Below are 25,835 nucleotides of genomic sequence, written 5' to 3' on the forward strand. Positions count from 1 at the left end.
TAACATATAGAAAATAAAGGATGGGGAAGAGGGAAGATTTTTTATAGAAGTTAAAATGTTCTCTTTCTTACAAATAGTCATAAGCCTTAAAAATTTGCATTTACTTGTTTGATTAAGTCAAACTTCTTGCGAAAATATTGTCATGGTATTTGAGTGATTAGACCAACAATATAAGATGATCATAATACAGGATTAAAATGTAATGTTAAATTCATATAATAACTAAAATGCAATGTTAATTTTATACGAGGACTATAGTGTAATCTTAGAGTAAAACTTTAAACTCTTTTAATAACTCATAATATATCAAACTTCTATTATACACGTTGGGATTTATATAACGTCACTTTGACGAGTGTAAAATTAACTTCTAGGACAATAGAATTGAGCGCTATTAACTCTAAGGTAGTCATTGTCGACACAGTCTTCTCTTGCACGTTGTTTTTCTTTTCAATAATTAGAAATTAACAACGATTATAAAGCAGTATTGTCCTTGTGTGCAAAAACTTAATTGTATTCTTACCAAATTCAAACCTTGTTGCTTATTACTTTCTTATTGGTCAGTGCCTAATGCTGATAATTGGCAGCACAGCACTTCAATCGGTGAGATTGGATAATAATTTTCCATATGTGAGTGCAAAATCTTTATAGTTTAAAAAGATTATGAGGAAATTGAAGTGTTATCATGCAATTTAAAAAAATATATATGTTGGAATATGTTAGGACAAAATTTCTGTTAGTGTTCCTGTGATAAACCATTGCAAAATTGACGGAGAAAAGGAGTACCATCAACTTTCTTAAAGTTCTTCCAATGGAATTTGAGGGAAAATTTTAATTTTGGTTTCTTCATTAACAGTGCAAAATAAACCTATGTCAGGGTGGCAGCACCTTGATCTTAAGAGATTTGACAATGATTTGACGTTGATTGCTCACCAATAATTTCCAGCAGTTTTCTTTTCTGCATTCACAATGTGTGAAACCATTCTGCCTAAGATGACTGCCATATCGTGTATTTTATTGGGTGGGCCCATAAAATGCATTATTTTCAAACTAGTTGCATGACACGTGATTGACTCATCACAATATCATACTTGTAATTTTTGGGGTCCTAAGAGTGCCACCTCTAATGGCTATGCATCATTCCTCAGTTGACACAATCCTTATTAAACCTCAGCACAGAACCTATCTTGGCTACATGTGAAATGACGCAATACTCTGACTGTTGCCTAACAAAGATAGAATTTGCATGGATTACGATGGTTGAAACTAACATCCTGGTTTCTATTTGGGCTTCTCAAGTTTGGGATCTTTGTGTTACTTTCTTGGAAAATTTTCAACCCAAAGATTTGTATGCACCTTCCAAAGGAGGCAAACACAGTTGCTAGATTGAAGCAAGAGTCTTTGCTTGTCCATTACTGTGGAGTTGAGTATGTCTCAACCTTTGAATTAATCATTGCATAGCAACTGAAAAAGAATGTAACACAATCGAAATTTTAGCTGCCAAGAAATTCTGAGACAAGATAGGATCCCATTCCATTGTATATGGCAGGCAGTGTGTGATTTCTTGTAGCAAAATAAAAGGCAAATGTATTTAAATCATTTCAAAACTATGAAATTCATGAAATTCTCATACAGCCATTGATTATGATTGATAAAAGTACTAGATCAAGACGTAAAATAGCATTAATTTTATTCTGTTTACTGTTTTAAGAATAAAATAGTATGTTAAAAAATGATACAATTTGATTTCATTGAGAGAAAAAAAAAAAAAAAAAAAAGTAAAACAGGGTCCAGAATATAATTCCATGTTTCATTGAATCCTATTCACGCATCAAATCCTATTATAAGCACTCAAATTGATAACTGACATGTATAAAGACATTTTCTAAATGAGTTCATCTCTAACACGAAACATGTCACCTATTATTGATTTGAAGTGTATAGTAGGCAACTCCTGTCTAAAAGTCCCCTTCAAGTATTTCATCATTTTGTCTAAATACTTTGTCCACCAAAACTCAATAATACACAACCCTACCACGTACAAGCTGGGAGCTATGGCCCTTTTGTGCTGCAAACACAGTGCTTCAAGGAGGCACGTTGTTTCTGTCCCAGATTGCTGGGTACAAAGCAACATCTAAAGTAACGTGAACTATTATTACAAAGTGCAATCCAGCACCTCCGAAAAGGAAAAAGTCACTGACATTTCCAAACACATGATTCTCTCCAGTTTCAAGTGACAATCCTAATAAGTTATAACTAGATAAAATATAGGACCAAATGCCAAAAAAAGAGACAGTACTTATGGACCAAAGAAAAAACACATGAGGAATATACAGTGATCAAATATGGGATTGGCACCAACTTTTCCAAATTTCCCTCAAATAAAATGTTAGAGCCTGAAGTCCACATAGCGGGGCATTAACTTGATCCCAGCATACATACCTAGAGTCTTGAATCAAAAAAGACCCCAGTCAAGAACCCTGAAGCTTGTAACAGCAAGTTTAAAGACCTCGTCCATGGGCATACATCCAGCTTGTGGAGCTGGAACAGCTACACCAGCGCCAACTGTGTCCGCACTTTCACTCAAAGGACTGCAGACATAGAACATAATTAAAATGTATGTCTTGCACATGTAGAGCTTTCACCAAGATCAGATGATATTTCATTTGTTTTTTTATTTGATCTCTAATTTGCTTAGCTCTAACATAAGAAGATTTAAAATGATCAACCACGTGTTAACAAATAAGCTAGAAAGTGCAATTTTCAACCCCAAAAAAAATGATAAATAGCACACTGCACACCCCGAGGTTTAACAGCATAATCTGTATCTTTTCCATTAACACAAACCTCTCCTGATTTCTTATATAGTTATATGAATAGGAGAGATCAAAGTAATGACAAAAAATGGATTAGTATCGAGTATAATTTTATTAAAAATAAGGGGATAAGAGTAATTTGTCCACAAAAATGTCCAAACCAAACCTGGACATCCATCTATAATCAATAGAAGTCACCCAATCAGTCATCACTTGAATTAGAACCCAATTGAAAGACAATTTTCTGAAGAGCTTATTGGCATAAAAAATATATTTTGAAACTTACTTTATAACAATGGGCTCGTATGCAGTGACTAATACATCAGTTTCGACTCCTTTAAGACGCAAATTTGCCAAATAAACCTGAAGAAATGGCACAATTTTGGAATGATTCAAAGATTATACAATGTAGGAATAGTGTCAAATTAGCATTCGCAGAAGTTGAAAACATCACGAGTAAAATAGAACCTACTTTCACAATATTTTGTGCTTCCCTTCCTTGCCGTCCTTTAGAAATTGCCTGGAAATAATAACAGGTGACAGTGATTAAAAACACGTGCAATGGCAAAAATTTTTTTACAAAGACTCGCATATACACATTATGTAAAGAATAATCTTGCACAAGAGTCATATGAAAAGATATCAATTTCCTCTGAAGAATAAATAAAAAGAGATGGCTACAGGTCAAGTATAAATAGATGATACCATGTTCCTATCCTTTAAGTGAGTTAACTTGATATTAACATCCAAAATGCAATCAGCCAATGAATATCATATTTAACTAGTAAAAGAAATCCACTATTAGCGTGTTTGGAAAATTATTGAGAATGAAGGAATCACGTTTTTGGGATGTGGAAGCTATAACTAATACCTTCTAAATTCACATCCGAAATGCGATTAACGAGGAACCAAACACACTATAATAAATCAACAGACCTATAATAGTAGATACAAATGTTTTTTCAGCTAGTACAGCCTCAACAAGAATATCTGATAAACAAATCTTGATAAATCCAAATGACAGTTGTAAAGGAAATAATATGCAATGCCGCAATTCGTGTCTACAACAAAAACAAAAGTTTTATCCAATAAGTGACTTTGGCTAGTTTGCCATGTCTTCAAGTTACAAAAGTCCAAAAAGTTCTTTTTTTATTTCTGTTTGCATGACTGAGAAATTAGGATAATTTTTTCAACTTGGGTAAAGATGGATCAATGAAAGTTGGCATCTTTGGAATATTGTAATCTATAATTTATTATAAAAATACTAGGAAGCTTTAGAAACGAAACAGATTCATGGCACTACTAATTGTAGCCTTTAAAACTTTTGCAAAAATAATATTAATAATGCTGGGGCAGTTGGGCAAAACTGATACTATTACAAAACAGATTTTTAGGTCTTATTACCTCTTTATTTAACTTATACAGATCTGATGTTTGGGCCAATTACAATATGCAGCTTACAACCATGAGAAACATGTGACATGTCTGACTCAAGATGGTTATCAAGTAAAATTAACATATTTCATAGATAGAACGCAATGCCTTGTTTGATAATCTTAGATTGAAAAAGACATAGACATAGATCACAAAGAGATATCCAAGTTCATGACAATTGTAAGAGAATATTAATTCTTCTTTATATTTCTGTATTTTCTGTTAGTATAAGAGAATATTAATTCTTCTTGTATTTTTATTTTCTGTTAGTTTGCTATAACGGACAACAGGTCAGTTATAATTAACTCTGACATCATCATAGCTAGCTGAGCTTCTCTTATAAATAGCCTCTATGTACAGAACCTAAGCATCCTTTCTGTACAAACACTTATTCAGAAATAAGTTCAGAATGTTCTTTTCTCTCAGTTTATTTTTCGTACAAATATACAGGCAGAATCCATAAAAATCAATGAATTAAATGCACAGATTGAAAATTTTGTCAGCAATATGCAGAAAATAAGGAGATCAACATAATGTGAATATCTAAGGAAAGTGGTAGAACAGACTAAAATATATGCTTCAGCTGTAAGCCAGTCCTCCAAGCATCACTACACAGGCAAAATTAATATGACATCTCAGACTGCCTCTAAGGAATAGACAGCTAAATATGCTCCTAATTATTGCAAAATCTTAAAAGGCTGAGTGGATGTCAATTTAACAGTATTGAACTATGGATAGTCCGCAGGATGCAAAATTAAATTAAATTAACATATACAATAAACACCAAACAGAAAAAATAGAGGCTATAATACAACTACCCAAGTAATCATGTAATAAAGATGTAATCAAATAATATCAAGATCAAGAGTAATAAATAATAGATAAGCAGATAGTTAAATCGATTCAACTTTGCACACATAACATTGTCTTTGCACATCCTCAATCTGTAAATACTGAATATAGTAAAGAAAAAGGCATGCAGGTAGATTATGATATCTAGTTGGCATGCCAGAGAAGTATTAGAAACAATGTATGAACATTAATGCCAGGGTGACTCAATTAGATGATCAGGAAATGATTTAGAAACACAAATCAAGGTCAAAACAAGCATAGAAACTCTACCATTTGACCCACTGCAGTTGTTACAACAGCAGGAGAATTGTTGTACATCAAACCAGGTGCTTCAAGAACTCCTGACTGCCCAATAACCTGAAGTAATTTAAAGGGAAGAGATGATCATGAGACACAATTAACTTACATGATCACGAAACACAATAAACTTCTGCAACAAATAAGACATTAAATGGACAGCTTTAAAGATAAGCAATCCTCTGTGACAGAAACTCTTTTTCCTGTTCCTATTTTCTGGGAGATAATACATGCACACTCCCACAGATCAACTGAAGTAGTGTTAAGCTATGATAAATCAAATCACACTGGAATTAAAAAGGAAGAAATATCACAAGCAATGTTACAGTATGCTGAAAGGGGAAATGGACTCTGCTGATCATCAATGACAGCTAAACCTCCAAAACCAAATAGGAAACATTCACACAAAGTCTTGTAAGCAGACATTGATAAAATAAATGGATAGAAATGATAGCATCCTTAATGGAAATAAATCAACCAAGCCACCTAAGCATTTTTTTTTTCATTGGACCCCATAGTACAGTATGGCAAAAGCAAACCACTCAAATATTAAAAAAAAAACACCTACTCTTGGTACCACTCGCTCAATCCACAAATCCTCTTTGCCAACACATAGGATAGGATGAACGCAATAAAATCCAGTTTCCATACACCAAATACAGTGCCACACTTCATGAATCCATAACTTGAAGAAACCATAATGAAATGATTACATACCACACTTCCTTCAGCATCCTGTTCTCTAGCAAGGTCTTGAAGAAACCATGCAGCACTCCCATTATCAGCAACATCAGGCTTTAATTCTAAAAGCTCGAAGATCAAGCTTTCATCTCGACTCGGGTCCACGAACACCTCCTATATATCATTAAGACCCAAAAATAAGTCAGCAAAAGGATTAAACAAAACATGAAATACAATCAAAGACAAAGCATGACAAAACCTGATGATTAGGGACTTCTCTAATGTTGCTGACATCCTACAAAAAATAACCAGAACCTTAATTTCAGCAAAACTAAAGTCACACGGTGTCTTCAAATGGTTTATCCAAAGAACATAAAAGGAAAATGCAAAACCAAAAAAATAATAATAATAATGACCTGGAACCTGTTGGGGAACGTGCTAGATATTTTGCCACCATACAAAGGGTGTTGGTAAACAATATCTTCTGGCATTTTTGCCACAACTAAAAGAACAGGGGACAGCACCACCACCCTAGTTTACATCAAAATATGACCATCCATGTTAGCAATTCACATGAACCAACAAAACGGAACCCAAAAATTGATTCTTTTATTATATTCTTGTTTTAGGAAAAGATAAGAAATCCCCACACAAAGGTGCAAAGCTAAGCACGGCATTGGCTATTGCTATCCTTCATTTGAAAGTTTGCGAATTTTGAAGCTATGAAAAACGTTATTGGGATACAAAAAATCCTAAATACCTGGGAGTAATCGAAGTACGTGAGAGAACAAACAAAGGAAAAAGACCTGGTTTGTTCTGCCACTACTACTAGTCGTTGTTGACAATACTGCTTGAAATGTAAGCTTTCTCCTTCTCTTCCCGTTATTTAGACAGTGTTTTACATGGGTTACATTTTTACATTACATGATATAAATTAGATGAAGGCTAGGGTGGACCACTATATTAAGTGGTCCACGGTACACAATAATTTTGAGCCTTTAGATCAATCTTTATTTTTATAGATTCTATCTTAGTTTTCACACCTAATTATTTCTCTTCAAACCATATCCTCCATCACCATACACGTCAATAGCCACCATACTAGAAAACAATTGTTTCCACAGAAAGCACCAGACAAGATAACAATGAGATCATCATTCCCTCCTTCACGACATTCACCCCTAAAGCCCCTCAATACTCCGCAAACTCCCTGGTCGAAAGTCTCTGATACTCTATTGCAATCCTGTAGCTCTGCTGCCACATGCATTTGTGACACAAGGCCCAAGTTCAACCACGTATCCATCTTCTTTGTTTACTCCCTTCTCTTCCACACATACATACCAGTAGCCAAACTCAAAACTCGTATAAAGCAGCTTAGAAACCACCTTTCTAACAACCCCAAATCCCAATTCATACTACAGCAAACAATACCCCTCATTCCACAGCCAAAACACCACACCCCATCAACGCAACCCAAGAACAAAAATCGAAACTTTCCACCACAAAATAAAAACCCAATAAATTATTTCTCCAAAATCCCAATAGGGCAACCGAAAAAAAAAAAAAAAAAAAAAAAAAAGAGAGAGAGAGAGAGACAGACACAGGGACACATACAGGGGTGTAACGGAACTTCCTTCTGGGAGGCTCTTCGGCGACGTTGGCGGCGGCGTCGTCAGCAGTGGTGGGGTCCAGTGGCGGAGGAGACGAGAGTAAGAGTTGGGGCTGTTAGTGTGGCAGGTATCATATAATCTATGAGATGAAAAGTAATCCAATGGTTATAAATCATAGACCACACCCTATCCAACGGCAGGTATCATATAAGATAATAAGAGTATAATTTTAATTAAATGTTGGTTATAATTATTAAATAAATAAATATGTTACATCAATTATCTAACTTTGATATTACATCACATTGTTTAATTTTACTTAACTTTGACATGACATTATCTAATTTTATCCTTATATTATTTTATCTTTTCATGATATTTAACTTTCTATAATTACTTATTTATAATACGTGATAATGATGATATGATAATTTATTTTTTTTTTTGTCTGATGTTCCTGTGTTAGGATATACACTTTAATTATTCTTGTCGTAGCGGGTCGGGTCTGGGGTCTAGATCTTCTCGTTCTTCTCCGAATAGTTCGAAGTGAGGGGGGTGTGCCTGCAAAGACACTCAAATGCTCAAGTAAGTGCTCGACGTAATAAATGCGGTAGTTAAAAGTTGGTTACGTACCTCGTAGGGGGTCTATTTATAGTGTTTCTTGTTGGGCCGTGATTAGGGACTGGACCTCGAGAAATTAGGGGACTAAATCGGCACATTACGTAAATTAACCTCTCCATAATCATCTTGGCGTAAATCTGTGCCTTGGCCGAGCACACTGACATGTTCCGTTTCGTGAGTGGTCGGTGGGCTCGGGTGTTCGGTTTAGTCGGTCACGAATTCGGGTATGCGGCCTATTCGACTCCCATACGGTATACAACTCCCTCAGCGTCGAGGATGGTAAGGACGAAGACGGTTAAATTTCGTATGGCTGTGTTTCTCGGCGTGAAATGAAGTGTTGCTTCTGACCTCTAGTAATAATGTAGGAGCTCCCAGGGCAATTAGTTTCATTGCCGTCGGTGGTTGTGACGGGACATGTATTTATGATCGTCAGCTAGTGTCTTGCCGACCACTTTAGCCGAGGTTAAGGTCCTCGGGTAGCTATGACAATAGTGGCCGACCCCGAGACGGTTGAGAGCCCAACGGTTATTAAATCTGCGATGAAGTCTATGCCGAGACCTAGGTGGGTGTAGCCTATGCCAAGACCTAGGTGGGTGTAGCCTATGCCGAGACCTAGGTGGGTGTAGCCTATGCCGAGACCTAGGTGGGTGTAGCCTATGCCGAGACCTAGGTGGGTGTAGCCTGCCACGTTGGCCTTGGCGGTTAAAAATCCAACGGTTGTTAAATCTGGACCGTTGGATGGTCTAGATCGAACGGTGGCAGTTTCGGGGCGTCTTTTCACCTCCCCCATTTACCTTACCTATAAATAGGGGGGCGCGAGGGAATTTACTTGTTGTAAATTTTCCGAGATTTCTGAATTCAAGAATTTGTCCGAGTTCACCGATCAAGGTACAATTTTGTATTATTTATTTTCTGGTAATAAATGGATAGGGGTTATTCCTCGGCTAGGAGCTGGACGTCCTTGGAGGCGTCAGGTGCTGCGTCGGATAGAGAAGGGTCGGGTTCGAGTGAGATATCAAGGTTACCTCCGCTGTAATGTGAAGTGGTGTTCCCCTCCGATCATGCCGAGCAGGAGGATAGTGGGGATGAGGTGGTTGAGGTATCGCCCCCGGTGACTTTGGTTGTGGCTTTGGCACGAGCTACCGAGGTGGATGCTAGAGGTTTAGGCCAGGTCAGCCAACGGAGCCCACATGCTGAAACCATTCACGCCGAAGACAGTGGAGACGAGTTGGAGGTACTCGGCGATAATCGAGGCAAAGGCGTGGCCAGACCGAGTGCTCAGGCGAAGGCGAAGATTGACTACGGCACAGTGGAGATGCCCGGGTATGAGTGGGTAGACGGGGAGGTCAGCATCTACTTTTCGTCGCTTTCGGACCAAGGGTTATTAGACACCTTCGTGTCCTTAGAAAAGTGTTTCGGGAGCGGCGAAGACGAGTTTCCATTGCTTGTCGAGGCGTGCGAGGATGAGGGGGCGAACACTGACTTTGTATTCTTGGAGCCGGGGCCCAATGAAGACATTACTTCTATGCTTACATGTGTTGGTTCGAGGACCTTGGCATAAAGCTCCCGTTTGACGACTTTCAGATGGGAGTTCTCCGAGCACTGAACGTGGCGCCGACCCAACTACATCCGAACGCTTGGGCAGCCATGCAAGCGTTCCGGAACCTATGTTTGTGCTTGGGCCTTACACCCCAACCACTGGCTTTTCTCTATTATTATATATGTCGTCCGAGCAAGCCGGTGAAATAGGTGTCGCTGGCTCGAGTGCCGAGGCGTGGGTTTCTTCGAGCATTCACCTCCTCTTACAAGGGGTTTAAGAGTGGGTTCTTCAAGGTTTGCTGGGGGTCGGAAATGAGGCACTATTTTTACGACCGTGAAGAATCTCCGTTATTCCCTTTCTATTGGATGAGGCGGCCGACGCGTTTCGAGGCGATGCCCTCATCAAAACTCCCTGCCGAGGACAAAGAGATTGTGGAGCTCCTAGACAAGTTGCCGAAGGGTTTGCCTGTCCGAGGCCTCTTGGACATTTTTGAAACATCTCATTTTGAGATGGCCTTGCTAGGTATGTGTGTTAGGCTTCGGTAGTGTAGCAGTGTTTTGAATTGATGTTAAGACTTGTTTTTTTGTAGGTTTAATGGCCGAAGGTAATCTAGATGTGATCGCTATGCTCGCTAAGAAGGCGAAAGAAGCGAAGGCTAGTGGGAAGGTGTCGCCGGCGAGGTCGGCCCTGAAATTGCAGCGGGATAAGCCCCCCAATGTGATCATCCCTCTGGCCGATGCCAAAAAGAAGGGAAGCACTTCTCGGGTGCGGGCTGCCGAGCAGAATATAGAGCCGGAACATCCGAGCTCTTCTAGCAAACGCCCGAAGCAACTATCATTAGAGCAATCGGGTTGCGGTGCTTTCGCCATTCCAGCTGTTGTTGCTGGTTCGAACTTCCTTGCTCTGAAAGTGCAGACCAAGAACCTGGTCAGCCTGGACCTCACTACCGGGGGGGATGCAATACTTGGAGGGCATGTCTGCGGAGGCCGAGTATAAGCTCTTTTGTGAGCTTGATGCTCGGACCTTTCTTATCGCCAAACATGTCATGATGAGGTATGCCGTCTCGGAGGAGAGGCTCCATGGCCGACTCAAGGAGGCCGAGACCACGCTGAAGGAGGCGTTGACTGCGAATGCCAAGGTAACTGAGTCGGCTGAAGAACTGAAGAGGGCCGCCGACGCCCATAGAAGGGAGGCCGACGACCTGAAGTTGGTCGTGCAGAAATTGAAAGCCGAGGCCGCCACCTCCGCGAACGAGATTGCCCGGCTGAAGGAGGTTGCTACTAAGTTTGAGGCCGAGGCCACCGAGAAGATCCTCGAGCAACATGACGCCGGATTTCGGCATGTGGTTCGACAAGCCTTCTACTATTGCGAGGTCCCGGCTGACTTTGAATTTGATGTTAGTCGGGACTTCTATGGTGGCAAGTTCATCAATTATGCCGAGTTCCCCCATGGTGCCCAGCCTGACGAAGAGGCCCCTCGCCGAGGGATTTCCACTCAGGTCCCAGTGCTGCCGATCACCAAGGAAGAGGATCCAATTATTGACGTGACTGGTGATGGGAACCCGGAGTACTCAGCCGCAGTATGAGAGGTCGGCCCTGGTAGTGGTAGGTTAGGATTAGGATATTGTTTTCTTGTAATCGGACTGTTAGTGCCTTTTGTATTTTGGCCATTGGCGCCGGTGGAAAAGTGATTCTTTTTGTAATTAGCCGTTCTGATCAGCCACACCTTTTAATGAAATTTTGATTTCCAATTTTTTCATGTTTATCAACACCTAGTAATGTAAAAATAAACCGACTTGCATACTTGGCCGAGAGGGCAATTTTCGCGATTTAACCTGCGATTAAAGCATGGTGTGTTTGATTACGCGAGAGTACTCGGATCTTATCTATTTGATACTCAAAGCATGGGTTTCGTGAGGGTGCTCGGTTTGAGAGTGGCCAGGGTGTTCGGGTGTTCGGGTGTTCATTGCGAATTGATATTCGGTGCAGGTGGTCGGTGGGCTCGGGTGTTCGGCCTATTCGGCCCTTAAACGTGATGGTTTACGCGATTTGATGCTACACGTGTTGGATCACGCGAGAGTGATCGGCTTGATAGTACTCGGCTTGAGCATGTTCGACCTTAGAATTGGATAACGCGAGTTGATACGCGGTGTTAGAACGTGTTGGAGTGCTCGGCCTAGGTACATCCTTAGCCGAGGAGGGTACTCGGGAGGGAAATCTATCGGGCTTGCGTGCACCTTTAAGTGGTCGACCGAGGATTGCTCGGCGTCGGCGCATGTGCGTATTGCTCGACCTAGGTACATCCTTAGCCGAGGAGGGTACTCAGGAGGGAAACCTGTCAGGCTCGAGTGCACCTTTGAGTGGTCGGCTGAGGATTGCTCGGCGTCGACGTATGTTGTGCGTATTGCTTGGCCTAGGTACATTCTTAGCCGAGGAGGGTACTCGGGAGGGAAACCTGTCAGGCTCGAGTGCACCTATGAGTGGTCGGCCGAGGATTGCTCGGTGTCGACGTATGTTGTGCGTATTGCTCGGCCTAGGTACATCCTTAGCCGAGGAGGGTACTCGGGAGGGAAACCTATCAGGCTCGAGTGCACCTATGAGTGGTCGGCCGAGGATTGCTCGGTGTCAGGGCGTATTATGCGGAGTGCAACCTAAACGTATATAATAAAACAGGAAACGTCATGAGGAAATTTGAAAATATTTTGTATTAATGAAGTGCCTCGTTAAAAACCTTGTCGACCCAAAACCCTCCTTAGGAAAAAAAGAGTCGGGCAAGGAAAAGAGTGCACTATTACATCAGCTGTAATACACTTTTAAATGTGAGGAGTTCCAAGTTCTCGGGATTGGTTCTCCTGATAAGTACTCCAGCTTGTATGCTCCGTTGTTTAGGTTGTGTCGTACTCGGAAGGGTCCGTCCCAATTTGGGGCGAGTTTTCCTTGTCTCGGATCTTTTCTCGCCTCGCCTGTGGCTCTCCAAACAAGATCTCCTCCTCGAAATTCTCTAGGCTTCACCTTGCTGTCGAATCTTCTCTTGTAGCGTTGATTGGTGGCCTCGGCCACTACTAGTGCTCGGTCTCGAGTCTCTTCCACAACATCCAGGTTTACTCAGAGTTCGGCTTCATTATTCAACTCGTCAAAGTGGGCTCGCCGGAATGAGGGCTCCCCAACTTCCACCGGGATCATTGCGTTGGACCCATAGACTAAGCGGAAAGGGGTTTCTTGTGTAGTCGACTGGGGTGTGCACCTGTAGGCCCACAACACTTCGAGTAACTACTCGGCCCATGCTCCTTTTGCTTCTCCTAGCCGCTTCTTCAACTCTGTCAGGATAACTTTATTGGCTGACTCGGCCTAACCGTTCGTTTGTGGGTGCTCGACCGATGTGACCTTGTGCTGTATTCCTAGGCCGGTTAGGAACTCGTTGAGTTTTCGGTCGGTGAACTGAAGGCCGTTGTCGGTCACCAGGGTATGTGGGATGCTGAACCGGGTAATGATATTCCTCCATAAGAATTTTTGGACTTGATGAGCCGAGATGCATGCCAAGGGTTCGGCTTCAATCCATTTGGTGAAAAGGTCTACGGCAACGATGAGGAACTTGCATTACCCCTTGGCAACCGGGAAAGGTCCGAGTATGTCGGCCCCCCATGTCGCGAACAGCCATGCTAGGGGAATGCAATGTAGCTGCTCGGCCGTCTGGTGGATCAAGTTGCCGTGTTTCTGACATGGTTGGCACTTTTTCACAAAGGCTCCGCAATCGGTATTCATGGTCGGCCAGTAGTACCCGGCGCGTAAAAGTTTAGAAACGGTCGTTCTCGCTCCGGAGAGCATTCTGCAGATACCCTCGTGAACTTCTCGTATCACGTAATCGGCCTCGGTTTGGCTTAGGCATTTAAGTAGCGGCGTAGAGAAGCCGCGCTTGTACAACTGACCAGCGATGATGACATATCTGCTAGCCTGGGTTCTCAACCGTTTGGCTTCGGTCAGGTCGTCAGGCGTGACCCCGTTGGTGATGAATGCTTTGATTTCGGCTCGCCAGTCTGGGGAGTCGTTGGGATCGGTGTGGTCGGCGTCGACACTTCCTACCATTTCCGCTTCGACACTAGGTTGGTCAACCTCTTGCTGAATGATGGTTCTTAATTGGCCTGGCTTCTTTGTCGCGGCCAACCTAGCCAACTGATCGGCTCGGGTATTGTTCTCGCGAGGGATGTGTTCGACCAACACCTCTTGAAAGTTTGTCTTCAACTTTTGATAGGCGTGGTAATACTTCATCATGTTGTGGTCTTTTACTTGGAAGTTACCGCCCACTTGTTCGGCCACAACCTTGGAGTCGGTCAAGCATTTGATTCTTGAGGCACCCATGTCTTCGGCTAGCCTTAGTCCGACCAATAGAGCCTCGTACTCGGCTTGGTTGTTCGAAGCCTTGAACCAAAAGCGGAGAGATTGTTCCAAAACTATCCCTTTGGGTCCCTCTAGGATTACTCCTGCTCTGCTCCCCTGGCAATTTGAAGAACCGTCTACGTGGAGGATCCACCAATGCTCTTCGAATTGGCCGTGCGGGTGGAGCTCATTCACAAAGTCAACTAGGCATTGAGCTTTGATCGGCCCCCTGGGCTTGAAAGCAATGTCAAATTGTGAAAGCTCAACTGACCAAGCCATTATTCTCCCGGCTAGTTTGGGCTTACCCAAAACTTTGGAGATTGGGCAGTCGGTATGCACAACTACTCGGTGGCTCTAGAAATAATGCCTTAGGCGTCGAGAAGTGTGTACCAAGCCTAGCGCCACCTTTTCTATCAACTGATACCGGGTTTCGGGGTCCTGAAGTAGTCGGCTTACAAAGTATATAGGAACTTGGCTGCCTTCTTTTTCTTGTACCGAACCGAGCTGATCGCTTCCTCTGAGACGACCAAGTATACTTCAAGCGGGCGCGAGGGGTCAGGTCTCGTCAGGATCGGCGGCGATGCCAAGGTTGCTTTCAGTTCTGTAAAGGCTCCTTCACACGTCTCGTTACACGAGAAGGCCGAAGCCTTCCATAAAAGCTTGGTCATCGGGCTGATCTTGTCGGCTAGGCGGGGGAGGAATCGGGACAATGCAACTAACCTCCCGGACAGCCGTTGCATTTCCTTGAGATTGCTAGGACTTCGTATTTCTAAGACAACTCGACATTTATCTCGGTTTGCCTCTATTCCTCTGGCCGATAGCATGAATCCCAAAAATTTTCCTCCCTTAACCCCGAAAGTGCACTTTTCGGGGTTGAGCCTCATGTTATGCTTTCGTAACTCACCGAATATCTCGGCCAAGTCTGCTAAGTGGTCGGCCACCGAGTTGGACTTCACCACCATATCGTCTACATAGATTTCAATGTTGCACCCTACCTGCCCCCGAAACACCTTATCCATTAGCCTTTGGTAGGTCACTCCTGCATTTTTCAGTCTGAACGGCATGACTTTGTAACAGAATTTGGCGTTCTCGGTGATGAACGCCGTCTTTTCCTCGTCGGCCGGGTGCATCTTAATTTGGTTGTAGCCGGAATAGGCGTCGAGGAAGCTGAAGATGGAGTGCCCGGACGCACCGTCTACAAGTCGGTCTATGCAGGGGAGTGGATAAGCGTCTTTAGGGCAGGCTTTATTAAGATCGGTGTAGTCGGTGCACATTCTCCACTTCCCACTCGACTTTTTTACCAGAACCACGTTGGCTAGCCAGGTGGTGTATGTGACCTCCCTTATGAATCCGGCTTGCAACAATTTATTCACTTCGGCGTTCGTGGCCTTTCTCTTTTCATCCCCCATTTTTCTCTTCTTTTTGGGCAACTGGTCGGGCGTCTCTACACACGACAAGCCGGTGGCAAAGGAAATTTGGATCTATTCCTGGCATGTCTGACGCCGTCCATGCGAATAAGTCTTTGTTGTGTCGGACCGCTCGCTTCACCTAGTTTGAATCGGCTTCATTCAGTTAGGATCCCATGTGCGTGATCTGTTCGAGTGTTTGGCCAAGCTGAAAAGGAACGAGGTCTTCCACCGGCTCGATTCGTTCTTCTTCTCCTAACCGAGGATCAAGGTCGACGCTCTCTGTCATCTCTTATCTGACCACATTCACTCCCCTCGTTGTCGTCGGGGGGTCGGCGATAGGTCATACCTTCAAGCTAGAGAGGTAACACTCTCTTGCTATCTTCTGATCGGCGTGAACGGTGATTACCTGCCCATCTTTCAACGGAAACTTCATGCACAGGTGAGGGGTTGAGACGATGGCCCCCAGTGCATTGATAGAGGGTCGGCCTAGCAAGATGTTGTATGACGTGCTCGCATGCACCACAACGTAGCGAATTTTGATCTCTCAGGAATATTTTTGGTCGAAGCCGAAACGAGTGTATAGATCAATGCATCCTCTCGTCATCACTCTTTCACCTGAGAAGTCTACCAGTGGTTCGTGATACGGTTCTAGGCTTTCCTCTGGGATCCCAAGTTGCACGAAAGTGTTCCAATACAAGATGTCGGCGGAGCTCCCCTGGTCGACCAAGTTTTTCTTAACAATGCAGTTATGCATTTCTACAAAAATCACCATCGGGTCGTCCTGAATGGGATCGACTCCTCGGAAATCTCGGTCTGAAAAGGTAATCGGTGGCATCTTCGGTGTCCTCAGCTGATTCACGCTATTTACTGATCGCACCGCTCGGAGATGTCTCTTTCGTGCAAAAGATGTGGAACCTCCCCCAGCGAAGCCTCCAGCTATTGTGTTTATTATCTTCCTCGGCCGGTCATTATCTTCTCGGGAATGCCGTGAGTGGTCTCTCCTTTCAGCTGACCGGGATCGGTGGCATCGGTCTCTGACGGTGGGGCTTCCCGAGAGTGATGCTCTCTCTCCCTTGACTGGTGGTCTTGGGGGGTGACGAAGCTCCTGAGGTGACCTTGCTTGATAAGGTCCTCAAGCTTGTCTTTTAGTGCCGAGCATTCTTCCGTCGAGTGCCCCCTGTTTCGGTGGAATCGGCACGTCTTGGCTTTGTCGGCTCTAGGGGTGTGTTCGCCCTTTTCGGCATCACAAGGATCTCTGATGCGAGGGCCTGCTCCATTACCTTAGCCCTACTTGCATTGAGGGGAGTATACGTTGTGTAGTGTAGTCCTCGTGGGGGGCGAGCATTTGAAGGCTCGACATTCGCCTTTTTCATCGGCTCTCGGCCAGATTCCTTTCGGCCGTAGCCCTCCTCGGCCCTAGCCTGGTTTCGGGTCTCCACAAGTTCCTTCATTTGCATGTACTTCTCGGCTCGGCGTCGAAGATCGTTCATATCAACGAGTGGTTTCTTACACAAGCTATTTATGAATGGCCCGGGCCTCAGGGCAGTGCTCAGCCGATCCATTGCCACGGTAGGGTTAAGGTCGCCGATCTCCATGGCGATCTTGTTAAATCAGTCCATGAAACTTCTCAAACTTTCTTTCTTCTCTTGGCGAACCCCCGCTAAGGCTAATGAGGTCGTCTTGTACGGCTTGCTCGTCGCGAACTGGAGAGTAAATTGGGATGACAACTCGTTGAACGAGTCGATGGAAGAGCTCGGCAACCTCGTGAACCAACTCAAGGCCCTTCCTTTCAGCGACGTGGGGAATATTCGGCACAAGGCGGAATCGTCCTAAGTAGAGAGGGTTGCTTGTGTTAGGAAAACGTTCAAGTGCTCTTCGGGGTCGGTAGACCCATCGTACTTCTCGATTGGAAGGCTCTTCCAGTGGTCCAACAGGGTTGCCTCCATTATCCTTCGAGAGAAAGGGTGCCTTAGGGAGTGAGTGGTGGTGTCGGCCTTGTTGCCTATCAAAGAGGTAACAGGTGTTCGGGTCACATGGTCAGTTGGGGCATGGTATGCCGACTCCTCTTGGAGAGTAGGAGTTGACGGCACGTAGGTCTGGTTGAGACTTCGGAGCTCGGCATTTTGTCGGCGCAGTTCGGCCAGCTCCCTGGCATCGACTTCTCTCTGTCTTCGAATAGCGGCCATTTCCTCGCGCAATGCGCGCAAGTCATCATGCAGATCGGGCTGGGCTCGGTCGGTGGTCGGCCGGACCTCTTGTATCACAGGCTCCGGTTGCGTCTGAGGCATTCCGTATGGGTATCATTTTTGTCCGGCCACGACGGGATTGTTCTCGGGGTTAGGGATCAGTTGAGTCGATGTCGAAGGTCCTTTGCGTGTTGCTACCATATCTCGGTCTCAGTCGTAGAGTTTAAAAGGGGCTGAAAACGTCTCTTCGGCCCCACGGTGGGCGCCAAATGTTCCTATGTTAGGATACACACTTCAATTATCCTTATCGTAGCGAGTCGGGTCCGGGGTCTAGGTCTTCTCGTTCTTCTCCGAATAGTCCGAAGTGAGGGGGGTGTGCCTGCAAAGACATTCCAACGCTCAAGTAAGTGCTCGGCGTAATAAATGCGGTAGTTAAAAGTTGGTTACATACCTCGTAGGGGGTCTATTTATAGTGTTTCTTGTTGGGCCGTGATTAGGGACTGGGCCCCGGGAAATTAGGGGACTAAATCGGCACATTACGTAAATTAACCTCTCCATAATCATCCTGGGGTAAATTTGTGCCTTGGCCGAGCACACCGACATGTTCCGTTTCGTGAGTGGTCGGTGGGCTCGGGTGTTCGATTTAGTCGGTCACGAATTCGGGTATTCGACCTATTCGGCTCCCATACGGTATACCTGACATTATCTATGCATCATAATTTAAATTAAGAAATAAATAGAATAATAAATATAATTTTGTATTAAAAAAATGGTTAGCCAAACTGTCCCAAAAACTTTTTTAAAAAAACCAGAATTATCAAATTATCTTAGCTAAAGCCGTTTTGCGCGGATTCCTAAAACAAAATGTTTTTGTAATCATTGATTAGATTGTTGATAAATGAGTACAAAATATACAATATTATTCAAAACGAAAAGTAAAATTCAAAAGTACAAAGGACGAGATTAGTCACTAATAATGGATATTTCAAGGAGGAAAAAAAAAGTAACGACGAACATGCATCTACAAAAAGAAAAAAAATAATGGTTTCTATTTTTCTATTTTTATTATAATTTAATATTATTAATAAAAATTATTTTCGTGTTTTATTTTATGCCTAACATTAAAGGATTTATCTTATTTTGTCTTATGATATTATATTACTATACCTCCAAAATAAAGCAGGCCAGGACAAGTTTAGTGTCAGAAACCCACAGAACAACCCAAGCAAGTGCCCCCAAAAAAGTGGCTAAACCTGAAAGACCCAATCTCACAAAGCCCATTCTATCATCTATCCATTTTTACTAACAAACCTCATTTTTTATTTTTATTCTTTGAATGTACTCTTTCCGAAAATTAAGAGCAGAAAATTATTTGGGTAATATTTTATTTTAAAAATTAAAGGCTTAAAAATATTTTATTTTATTTTTATAAAATGATTGAGTTTTAATTTTGATCCCTATAAAATTTATTTTTTATTCATCTCTGAAAATTTTGTAAACATTATTTTTCATCCTTACAAAATAACATAAAGTCATTATTTTTTTGTCTCTAATGAACAATTTAATGTATAAAAATAACATTTATTTTATGAATTTATAAATTTTTTCAAAGATTTCATACATTGTCAACAGTTGTGAGTATCATCTAAAATGATCATTTAACTTTTTAATAAGCACATAAGTAATTAAAAATGTCATTTAAATTTTCCGCAATTTCTAATGAAACTGCTCAGCTCCCTCTTCAATTTTACATCGAAAGGGATCCAATTTTGGATATGATAAGTTCATACTAAAATATATTTCTAATGGAAATTCGTTTTCCACTGCATATCTTGACAAAATCATACTAAAATATAAAACGGAAACAAGTTTTTTTTTTATCCATCATACATAATAAAAACAAGTTTCATCGAATTAGCTAGAAAAAAAATAGAGATGAGAGAGTGGGGTGGGAGAAGAAAAATTATTTCAAATTGTGGCACGACAATTTTCAGGCCTGCGTAGCAAGATAGTGTTGGTGTGTGTGAAGACGATATTTTTGTAAAAAATTCAACAAAAATATGAAATTCTGGTGCATTTAGTGGAAGATAGAGGTCTAAATAGCATTTTCCATGGGAAACATTTTGGACAAGAAACTGAGGGAAGGAGATAAAAAATTGAAGTATGCAATGATTATTTTTTTATCCATAATATTGATCTTGATACAGATGAATTTATAATGACGTACATTCAATCAACTGACACAAACATGTTGGTAGCATGTACAGTAATATTTAGGCTTCAAGAAGAAATTTCAACAAAAATGAAAAGAAAAAAAAAACAAATACAATCCAAATGCAATTTCATTAACGTATTATCAAATAGTCTAATTAATTTAATTTATCACTCACCGAATATTTATTATTAGCATTATTTATATTATTTTTTTACTCAAAGGGGCGAATTTTAACTTATTAAATTGTCTTTTTAATATTAAAATATCACTAAAAGTTTAATTTGCACATAATTTCTAATTCATCTATGTTCACGGTATTTTCTGAAAAGTTAAATAAATAAAACCTCTTTAAATTATGTATTCAATTAAAATATAAATTCTTTAATCATTAATCATGTGCCCTTACAATTCTGTGTCTCCACCTTTTAAACCCTTTAGTTAGTTATACGTATCTGTTACAATCTGTCATCTACACACAAAGATCTATCATAAAGTAAGCTACAATATCCCAATCACCGGCCACATCAACCAATTACATTTACATGAATTTACCCAAAACAATTCCTCCTGATCTACAAACTTTATGCTACAGAATGCACCATAACTATTTATCAAAAATGCTGAACAAAAGGAGTTGCAAATTTCAATAAAATTGTTCATGACCCTTTCATGGTGTAGCACAGCATGGATCATGGTTTTTGTATTGGAAACACCATAAAAATTAAAAATTAACGGCAGTCAGGAAAACATAGGCCAATTGGAATTTTAGAATAGATATTATTTGCAGAAGCAAGGCATAAGGAACTAATGCAGTGATTCACCGAAAAATGGAACTACCTGTCTACCATTCACTTGCAGAAAATAAAGCAATCAATCAAAGAAGTTTGTTGGCTTTTCATCATTATATTCCGAACAATTATCATTTCAAAAGCAAAAAAATAAAGAATTTGATTTCTATGTTGTTATAATAATAAAATCACAAAACTTAATATACATAACATTTGTAAGTGGATAACAGTTTAAAAACTTGTCACAATGCATACACTGTTTACTAAAATAAAATAATGTTTGATCGGTAGAGGTCAAGCCCTACAAACATAGATTAATTTTTAATTGTCATATTTAGGATACTGTGCGAACCATGTTTATGGAATATATATATATATATATATATATATATATATATATCAAATAGGCATACATTGCAGCAATTTGTGGTTGCCTAACCAGCCACTGAATTTGCACCAGTTGAGCACATAATAAACCAGACACCAGAAGCATAAACAAGTAAGAGATTCAAGATGACTTCACAAGGAACAAGTCTCTCACAAGTGCACCCTAAAACAATCTAAGTACAGCACTGCACAGATATGTTCAAATTTGATCATAAAGACCATTTATTACACACACAGCTAGAATAGAGAGATGGGAAAGAAGATAGAGGTTGATCTATCCACCCCAAGCAACCTAGGGGTGAAGGAGAAAAAGGGACCAATTAGAGAAGACTGAAACCATACTCCTAACAAGAAGAAACAGAAGAAAGTAGCAAACACAAAGAAACTCATCAGTGCAAAAGATCTCTCCAATCCCTTTACATATCTGACAGAAAAAAGTGAAAAAGTCCCTGGAATAATGACAAAGAACTAATCGCTGGAACCAGACAATTAACACACCCCCCTCCCCCGAATCCAAAAACGATTCAGAAAATATCATGACAAAAAAATCAGAACATCAAAATATTTAGTAATCTGAAACTGAAGTGATTACATACATAAAAAGAGGGTGCTTATTTATAAGGCTCCTACGCTACTCTTAAACTGACACCCTTCGTATGTGGGAATTCCACAAGATATAAAAGAACTAGCTAAAAAAAAAAAAAAAAGGTAATGCAGGCCTTTATTTGAAACAAGGAATATAACCAAAAAACCATTTATTGTGAAAACTTTCTACTTTGGCTTGCTCTATCAGTCTTTTCAATAAATTCCTGGGCTAGTTGTTCATTACTAGTAACAAAGAGAAGCCACCAAAACAATCTCATCTCACATTTGAAGAGATCGATGTATTTGTTAAAATGCAGACTTTGCACTCCAACCAAATTCATTATCCACGAGGGATTGAAGCTTCTTCCTCCAGGAACTGCTATTATAACTTATAAGTTCTTAACTTTAGCCCTTGAATGTAACAGGTACCTTTTAACTGCAAGGATAAGCACCCAAGTAGTAGCAGAGATTTTTTCCTTGATCATTAAGAGCAGTGCTGAGCTCAAAACAGTTTTTAAGATTTGAGCATGCAGTCCTTTAAAAAATCCCAGTATGCCCTCTCTTTTCCATATTCCATAGAGAACTCTAGACACAGTTTTCTGTGATTTTATCTTTGTTTTGGAGGATGCTTCATCTGAGTCTGAAGCTTGAATGATAACTTTGCACCTATAAGCAGAAAGTGATCTTAGAAGGGCCCCTATTAACTTGGTTCACAAATCAAAATCAGTTACAAGAAACAATTAAATACCTAATAGCTGGATATGTTACACAGGTAGCGATGCTCTTTGAAATTGCACCTAAAAGAAAGGCCATAAATGCAGAAAGGGATGCTGGAGATGCTCCTTTATCAGTTTCGTTTTGTTTATTCTTCAGTGTTCGATGTTTCAGCTGATCAAACACTGTATACTGTAGCACATGGTAGTTCCAAATTAAGCTGAGGTCTTAGATCAAGTGTTTAAAATATACCTTAATTGAAAGCAAACACACAGGAAACGGAGTTCCAGATGATACAAAGACCAACCTGTATTGCAGGGTTTGAGGTCAGCAGCAAGGAAATACTGAGGCCATCAAATGCATCACTCCAGGATCCTTCTGTAAGAGTACTCAGCAGCCCTTTAGACTTTCCAAAGTCACTTGTCTGCATCCTTGAAGAGGCTGTATCCAGGGGCTACACAGTCATCAATGAGATAGGCTTTGTATTAAACTTGAAAAGTTTGATATGATACCTTGTCACTCATACACAACTTAGCAAAGAACGAACAGAAAATAATGTTTATATGTAGATAGTACCATAGAATAGACACCTATGATTTATATAAGCAGATCCATCATTAATAGTGGATGATTAAACAAAAATTGTAGTAGATTATGCATTAAAACTCAACAGTTATTTTTAATGTATAACGTGGTCAAATATATTCTATTCCAGAGATGCACTGGATTGTCTCCTTTTGGTTCCACATACATACTATGATTCACCAAAAATAGCAACAAACCACAAAGCATAACCATAAAAGACTTTATTCACAATTTTGTGGCATAAAATATAGCTGTACGAAGAAAATTTGGTATTAAAGTGTCCTACTCCATTTAAATTTTTGAATGCACAGTTAAAACGAGGAATAGCTGATGCCGCCTCACCTGAGTCACAATGGCAGTGCAAGCCCCAGCAGCAGCAGCAATAACCAAGTTTGCTTTTGTTCCAATAGATTTATAACCACTTTTTTGTAGATACAGTCTTTTAAAATAGCTGTATCCATAGAAGTAGACAAATTGGGAAAAGAAGGCTTGAAGATTCTTTGTTCCAAGGCCCTGGTAAAGTGAAAGCACCTGACGGTTAGATATTGCCTCCAAAAATACATCAGTGAGATTCCTGCAAAAGTAAAAACAATTAGAATGAAATTAAATATAAATACCCAAGAGACACATTCTGCTGGCCAATTTTTGATACACAACAGCCAAGAAGTAAGATCAATCAATCAACCATTCGCCCCACATACTCGGCTCAAGAAATTCTGATGCTACAATATGATACGTTGATGCAATTTGGCACACCACATGCAGAATAATATTATCATTTGTAAAATATAAATGCATCACACTTCCATGTTTAGTTCCTTTAGACAAACATAAAATGTAACGTCCATCAAAGGAAAAATCAACCCATTAAAACTGACTAAACCATTAAACGGGTCCTTGTAAGACTAGGGCATGTTTGATTCCCTTATTCTTTTTTGGTTTTCACAACTGTTTTCTAAAACAATTTCAAACTACTCAACAATCAATTTCTTGTCCAAAATCATTTTAAAAATCAAAAAACAGAAACAGCTGGAAGCAGTTTTCTCATCTTCTTTGTTTTCATCTTGCTCAACCTCTCCCTCTAGTCCAAACTCTGTTTAGTGGCTTGCCCCACCCTCCACCAGCAGTCTAAGCAACCTTGTTTAGTTGCATTTTGTAAACAAAAAATATTTTTGAAAATTAAAATCGAACACACCCTTAATTTTCCTCAATTCGGTCCCCCTACTTCTAATATCCATAATCGAATGCTTAAATGTTAAAAATAATCCAGAAGCTTTAAAACTTAAACAGAAGACTACTCAGACAACAAAAAACAATTTTTCGCCATAATATCAGGATCATCTAGTATTCCCAACAAATCACCATTGTTGGGTGACGCCCTAAAGGTTTTTTTTTTTTTTTTGCCCAAAAAATTAATAAATGCAATCTGACAGACAAAACTATAATTAAAATAAACCCAAGGCAAAAATATCTTCTCTTCAAAATACACATGACACCAGAAATTCCCCAGAAGGACAGCATCAGAAAAAAAAAAAAAAAAAAAAGGTGCTTGCTCATGGTAGAAAGTACAAAGTCTCAATTCAAAACACGGACACACACAAAGCAATCATGATCACCGTCCACAACAGCAACAAATTGAAAATCAACGATAAATGAATGATAATAAGGGAAATCAAAATGATGGGCAGGGATGAAAATGAAGAAAAGAACCTATATCTTCTGTGACCATGGGAACGAGCCTCAGCCTGGTACTTGGTCTTGCACGTGTCGAGAGGGTACAAAATAGTGGTGCTGAGCAATGATCCAATGGCTCCGGAAGTGGCCTCAGCCAATGATTCGAGATCCACGTTCATCTTCTTCTTCTTCTTTCTTCTTTCTTCTTCCTTTTCAATTGGTGTGGCAAGGTGGTAGGTTGTGGGAGGGAGCTATATTAATTTTTATATATGTATATAATAATAATAATAATAATAATAATAATAATAATAATAATAATAAATTTATAATATATAGTTCAAGGGAGATAAAGGAAAAGGGGAAAGTGAATTGGGAAAAGACACGGAGACAAAGAAGGGTCATAGTTAAGAAACGATGGCACGAAACAGAGGAAAAGAAAACGTGAGAGTCGTGCTATCTGCCTTTTTAAGGAAGCAGGTCCGTCAACTTCCGCGTTATTGTGTGCGGTGCGTGGGTCAGGCTCTCTCTGTGTGTGTGCGTGTCACTGTGCCACTATTATCATTAGAGGGTTGAAAATTTTCGATTAATACTATTTTCATTATTAATTAAATAATATTATATTTATTAAATATATAACATTTAATTTTCATTAATGATGTTGGTGAATATAATGTGTTTACAAAGTTAAGTGAATTTAATGTATGTTTATTAATTATTATTAAATGTATGACTTTATATGTATACATATATATATATATATATAGGTAAAAGAAAAACTTAAAAATTATTATATAAAAAGAAACTATTAAAAAGTTAATAAAAAATATATATTAAAAATTCACTGTACTTATCATTGTTTAAAAATTAATTATAAAGCAAGTTCTTAAAGAAAAATTTTAAATGTATATTAATGAAGTGTACGTGAACTGGTGCATGTACAATTTTTTTTTTCTATAAAAAGAATTTATTTTTTTCCTGTAAAAAATGAATTGATGCATGTATGGTAGAATTGTCAAACTCTCTGGAACTTACCGAGCTAATCGAACTCATTCAATAAATTATATAAAA

At 40.3% G+C, this 25,835-nt stretch overlaps 4 protein-coding genes across 7 annotated transcripts; 1 reads left to right on the forward strand and 3 right to left on the reverse strand.

The window, feature by feature from the left end:
• Positions 1-1,902: 1,902 nt before the first annotated feature.
• LOC109800290 (ran guanine nucleotide release factor, putative (Mog1/PsbP/DUF1795-like photosystem II reaction center PsbP family protein)) lies at positions 1,903-8,009 on the reverse strand. Of its 3 annotated transcripts, none has more exons than XM_020361076.3 (8): positions 7,695-8,009; positions 6,497-6,611; positions 6,340-6,375; positions 6,117-6,254; positions 5,373-5,459; positions 3,289-3,336; positions 3,103-3,179; positions 1,903-2,591 (listed from the first exon to the last, which is right to left on the reverse strand). In XM_020361076.3, the coding sequence occupies exons 2-8, from the start codon at positions 6,569-6,571 to the stop codon at positions 2,456-2,458; spliced, it is 597 nt and encodes a 198-aa protein (XP_020216665.1). In that variant the 5' UTR covers positions 6,572-6,611; positions 7,695-8,009; the 3' UTR covers positions 1,903-2,455. The 3 variants fall into 3 exon arrangements, with proteins under 3 accessions (XP_020216665.1, XP_020216666.1, XP_020216664.1); XM_020361077.3 differs by lacking the exon at positions 7,695-8,009 and adding an exon at positions 6,887-7,000; XM_020361075.3 differs by lacking the exon at positions 7,695-8,009 and adding an exon at positions 6,841-6,982.
• Positions 7,690-21,963, forward strand: LOC145953023 (uncharacterized). 2 transcript variants are annotated; one of them, XM_083066367.1, is made up of 3 exons: positions 7,690-7,817; positions 8,157-8,275; positions 8,370-21,963. In XM_083066367.1, exon 3 carries the CDS (start codon positions 10,807-10,809, stop codon positions 11,434-11,436), a length of 630 nt encoding a protein of 209 aa, XP_082922493.1. In that variant the 5' UTR covers positions 7,690-7,817; positions 8,157-8,275; positions 8,370-10,806; the 3' UTR covers positions 11,437-21,963. The 2 variants fall into 2 exon arrangements, with proteins under 2 accessions (XP_082922493.1, XP_082922492.1); XM_083066366.1 differs by having other exon boundaries at positions 8,157-21,963.
• On the reverse strand, positions 13,448-14,503 carry LOC109800337 (uncharacterized). Its single transcript, XM_020361127.1, has one exon. The coding sequence runs from the start codon at positions 14,501-14,503 to the stop codon at positions 13,448-13,450; it is 1,056 nt and encodes a 351-aa protein (XP_020216716.1).
• Positions 21,747-25,118, reverse strand: LOC109800066 (peroxisomal adenine nucleotide carrier 1). The gene is made up of 5 exons (XM_020360749.3): positions 24,804-25,118; positions 23,436-23,667; positions 22,816-22,962; positions 22,543-22,700; positions 21,747-22,460 (listed from the first exon to the last, which is right to left on the reverse strand). The coding sequence occupies exons 1-5, from the start codon at positions 24,944-24,946 to the stop codon at positions 22,184-22,186; spliced, it is 957 nt and encodes a 318-aa protein (XP_020216338.1). The 5' UTR covers positions 24,947-25,118; the 3' UTR covers positions 21,747-22,183.
• Positions 25,119-25,835: the final 717 nt, after the last annotated feature.

Source organism: Cajanus cajan, chromosome 11 (assembly GCF_000230855.2).
Source record: "Cajanus cajan strain Asha chromosome 11, NIPB_CcT2T_4, whole genome shotgun sequence".
Taxonomy (NCBI): Eukaryota; Viridiplantae; Streptophyta; class Magnoliopsida; order Fabales; family Fabaceae; genus Cajanus; species Cajanus cajan.

Excerpts from the sequence above, each read along its gene's own strand:
- LOC145953023 (XM_083066366.1), top strand. The coding sequence starts at position 10,807 with ATGCAATACTTGGAGGGCATGTCTGCGGAGGCCGAGTATAAGCTCTTT.
- LOC109800337 (XM_020361127.1), bottom strand. The coding sequence starts at position 14,503 with ATGGCTTGGTCAGTTGAGCTTTCACAATTTGACATTGCTTTCAAGCCC.
- LOC109800290 (XM_020361076.3), bottom strand. The coding sequence starts at position 6,571 with ATGCCAGAAGATATTGTTTACCAACACCCTTTGTATGGTGGCAAAATA. Across the intron at positions 6,255-6,339 it reads GAGAAGTCCCTAATCATCAG|GAGGTGTTCGTGGACCCGAG; the intron begins GTTTTGTCATGC and ends AATGATATATAG. Across the intron at positions 3,337-5,372 it reads CAACTGCAGTGGGTCAAATG|GCAATTTCTAAAGGACGGCA; the intron begins GTAGAGTTTCTA and ends TATTATTTCCAG.
- LOC109800066 (XM_020360749.3), bottom strand. The coding sequence starts at position 24,946 with ATGAACGTGGATCTCGAATCATTGGCTGAGGCCACTTCCGGAGCCATT. Across the intron at positions 23,668-24,803 it reads CATGGTCACAGAAGATATAG|GAATCTCACTGATGTATTTT; the intron begins GTTCTTTTCTTC and ends TTACTTTTGCAG. Across the intron at positions 22,701-22,815 it reads CCTCAAACCCTGCAATACAG|TATACAGTGTTTGATCAGCT; the intron begins GTTGGTCTTTGT and ends CATGTGCTACAG.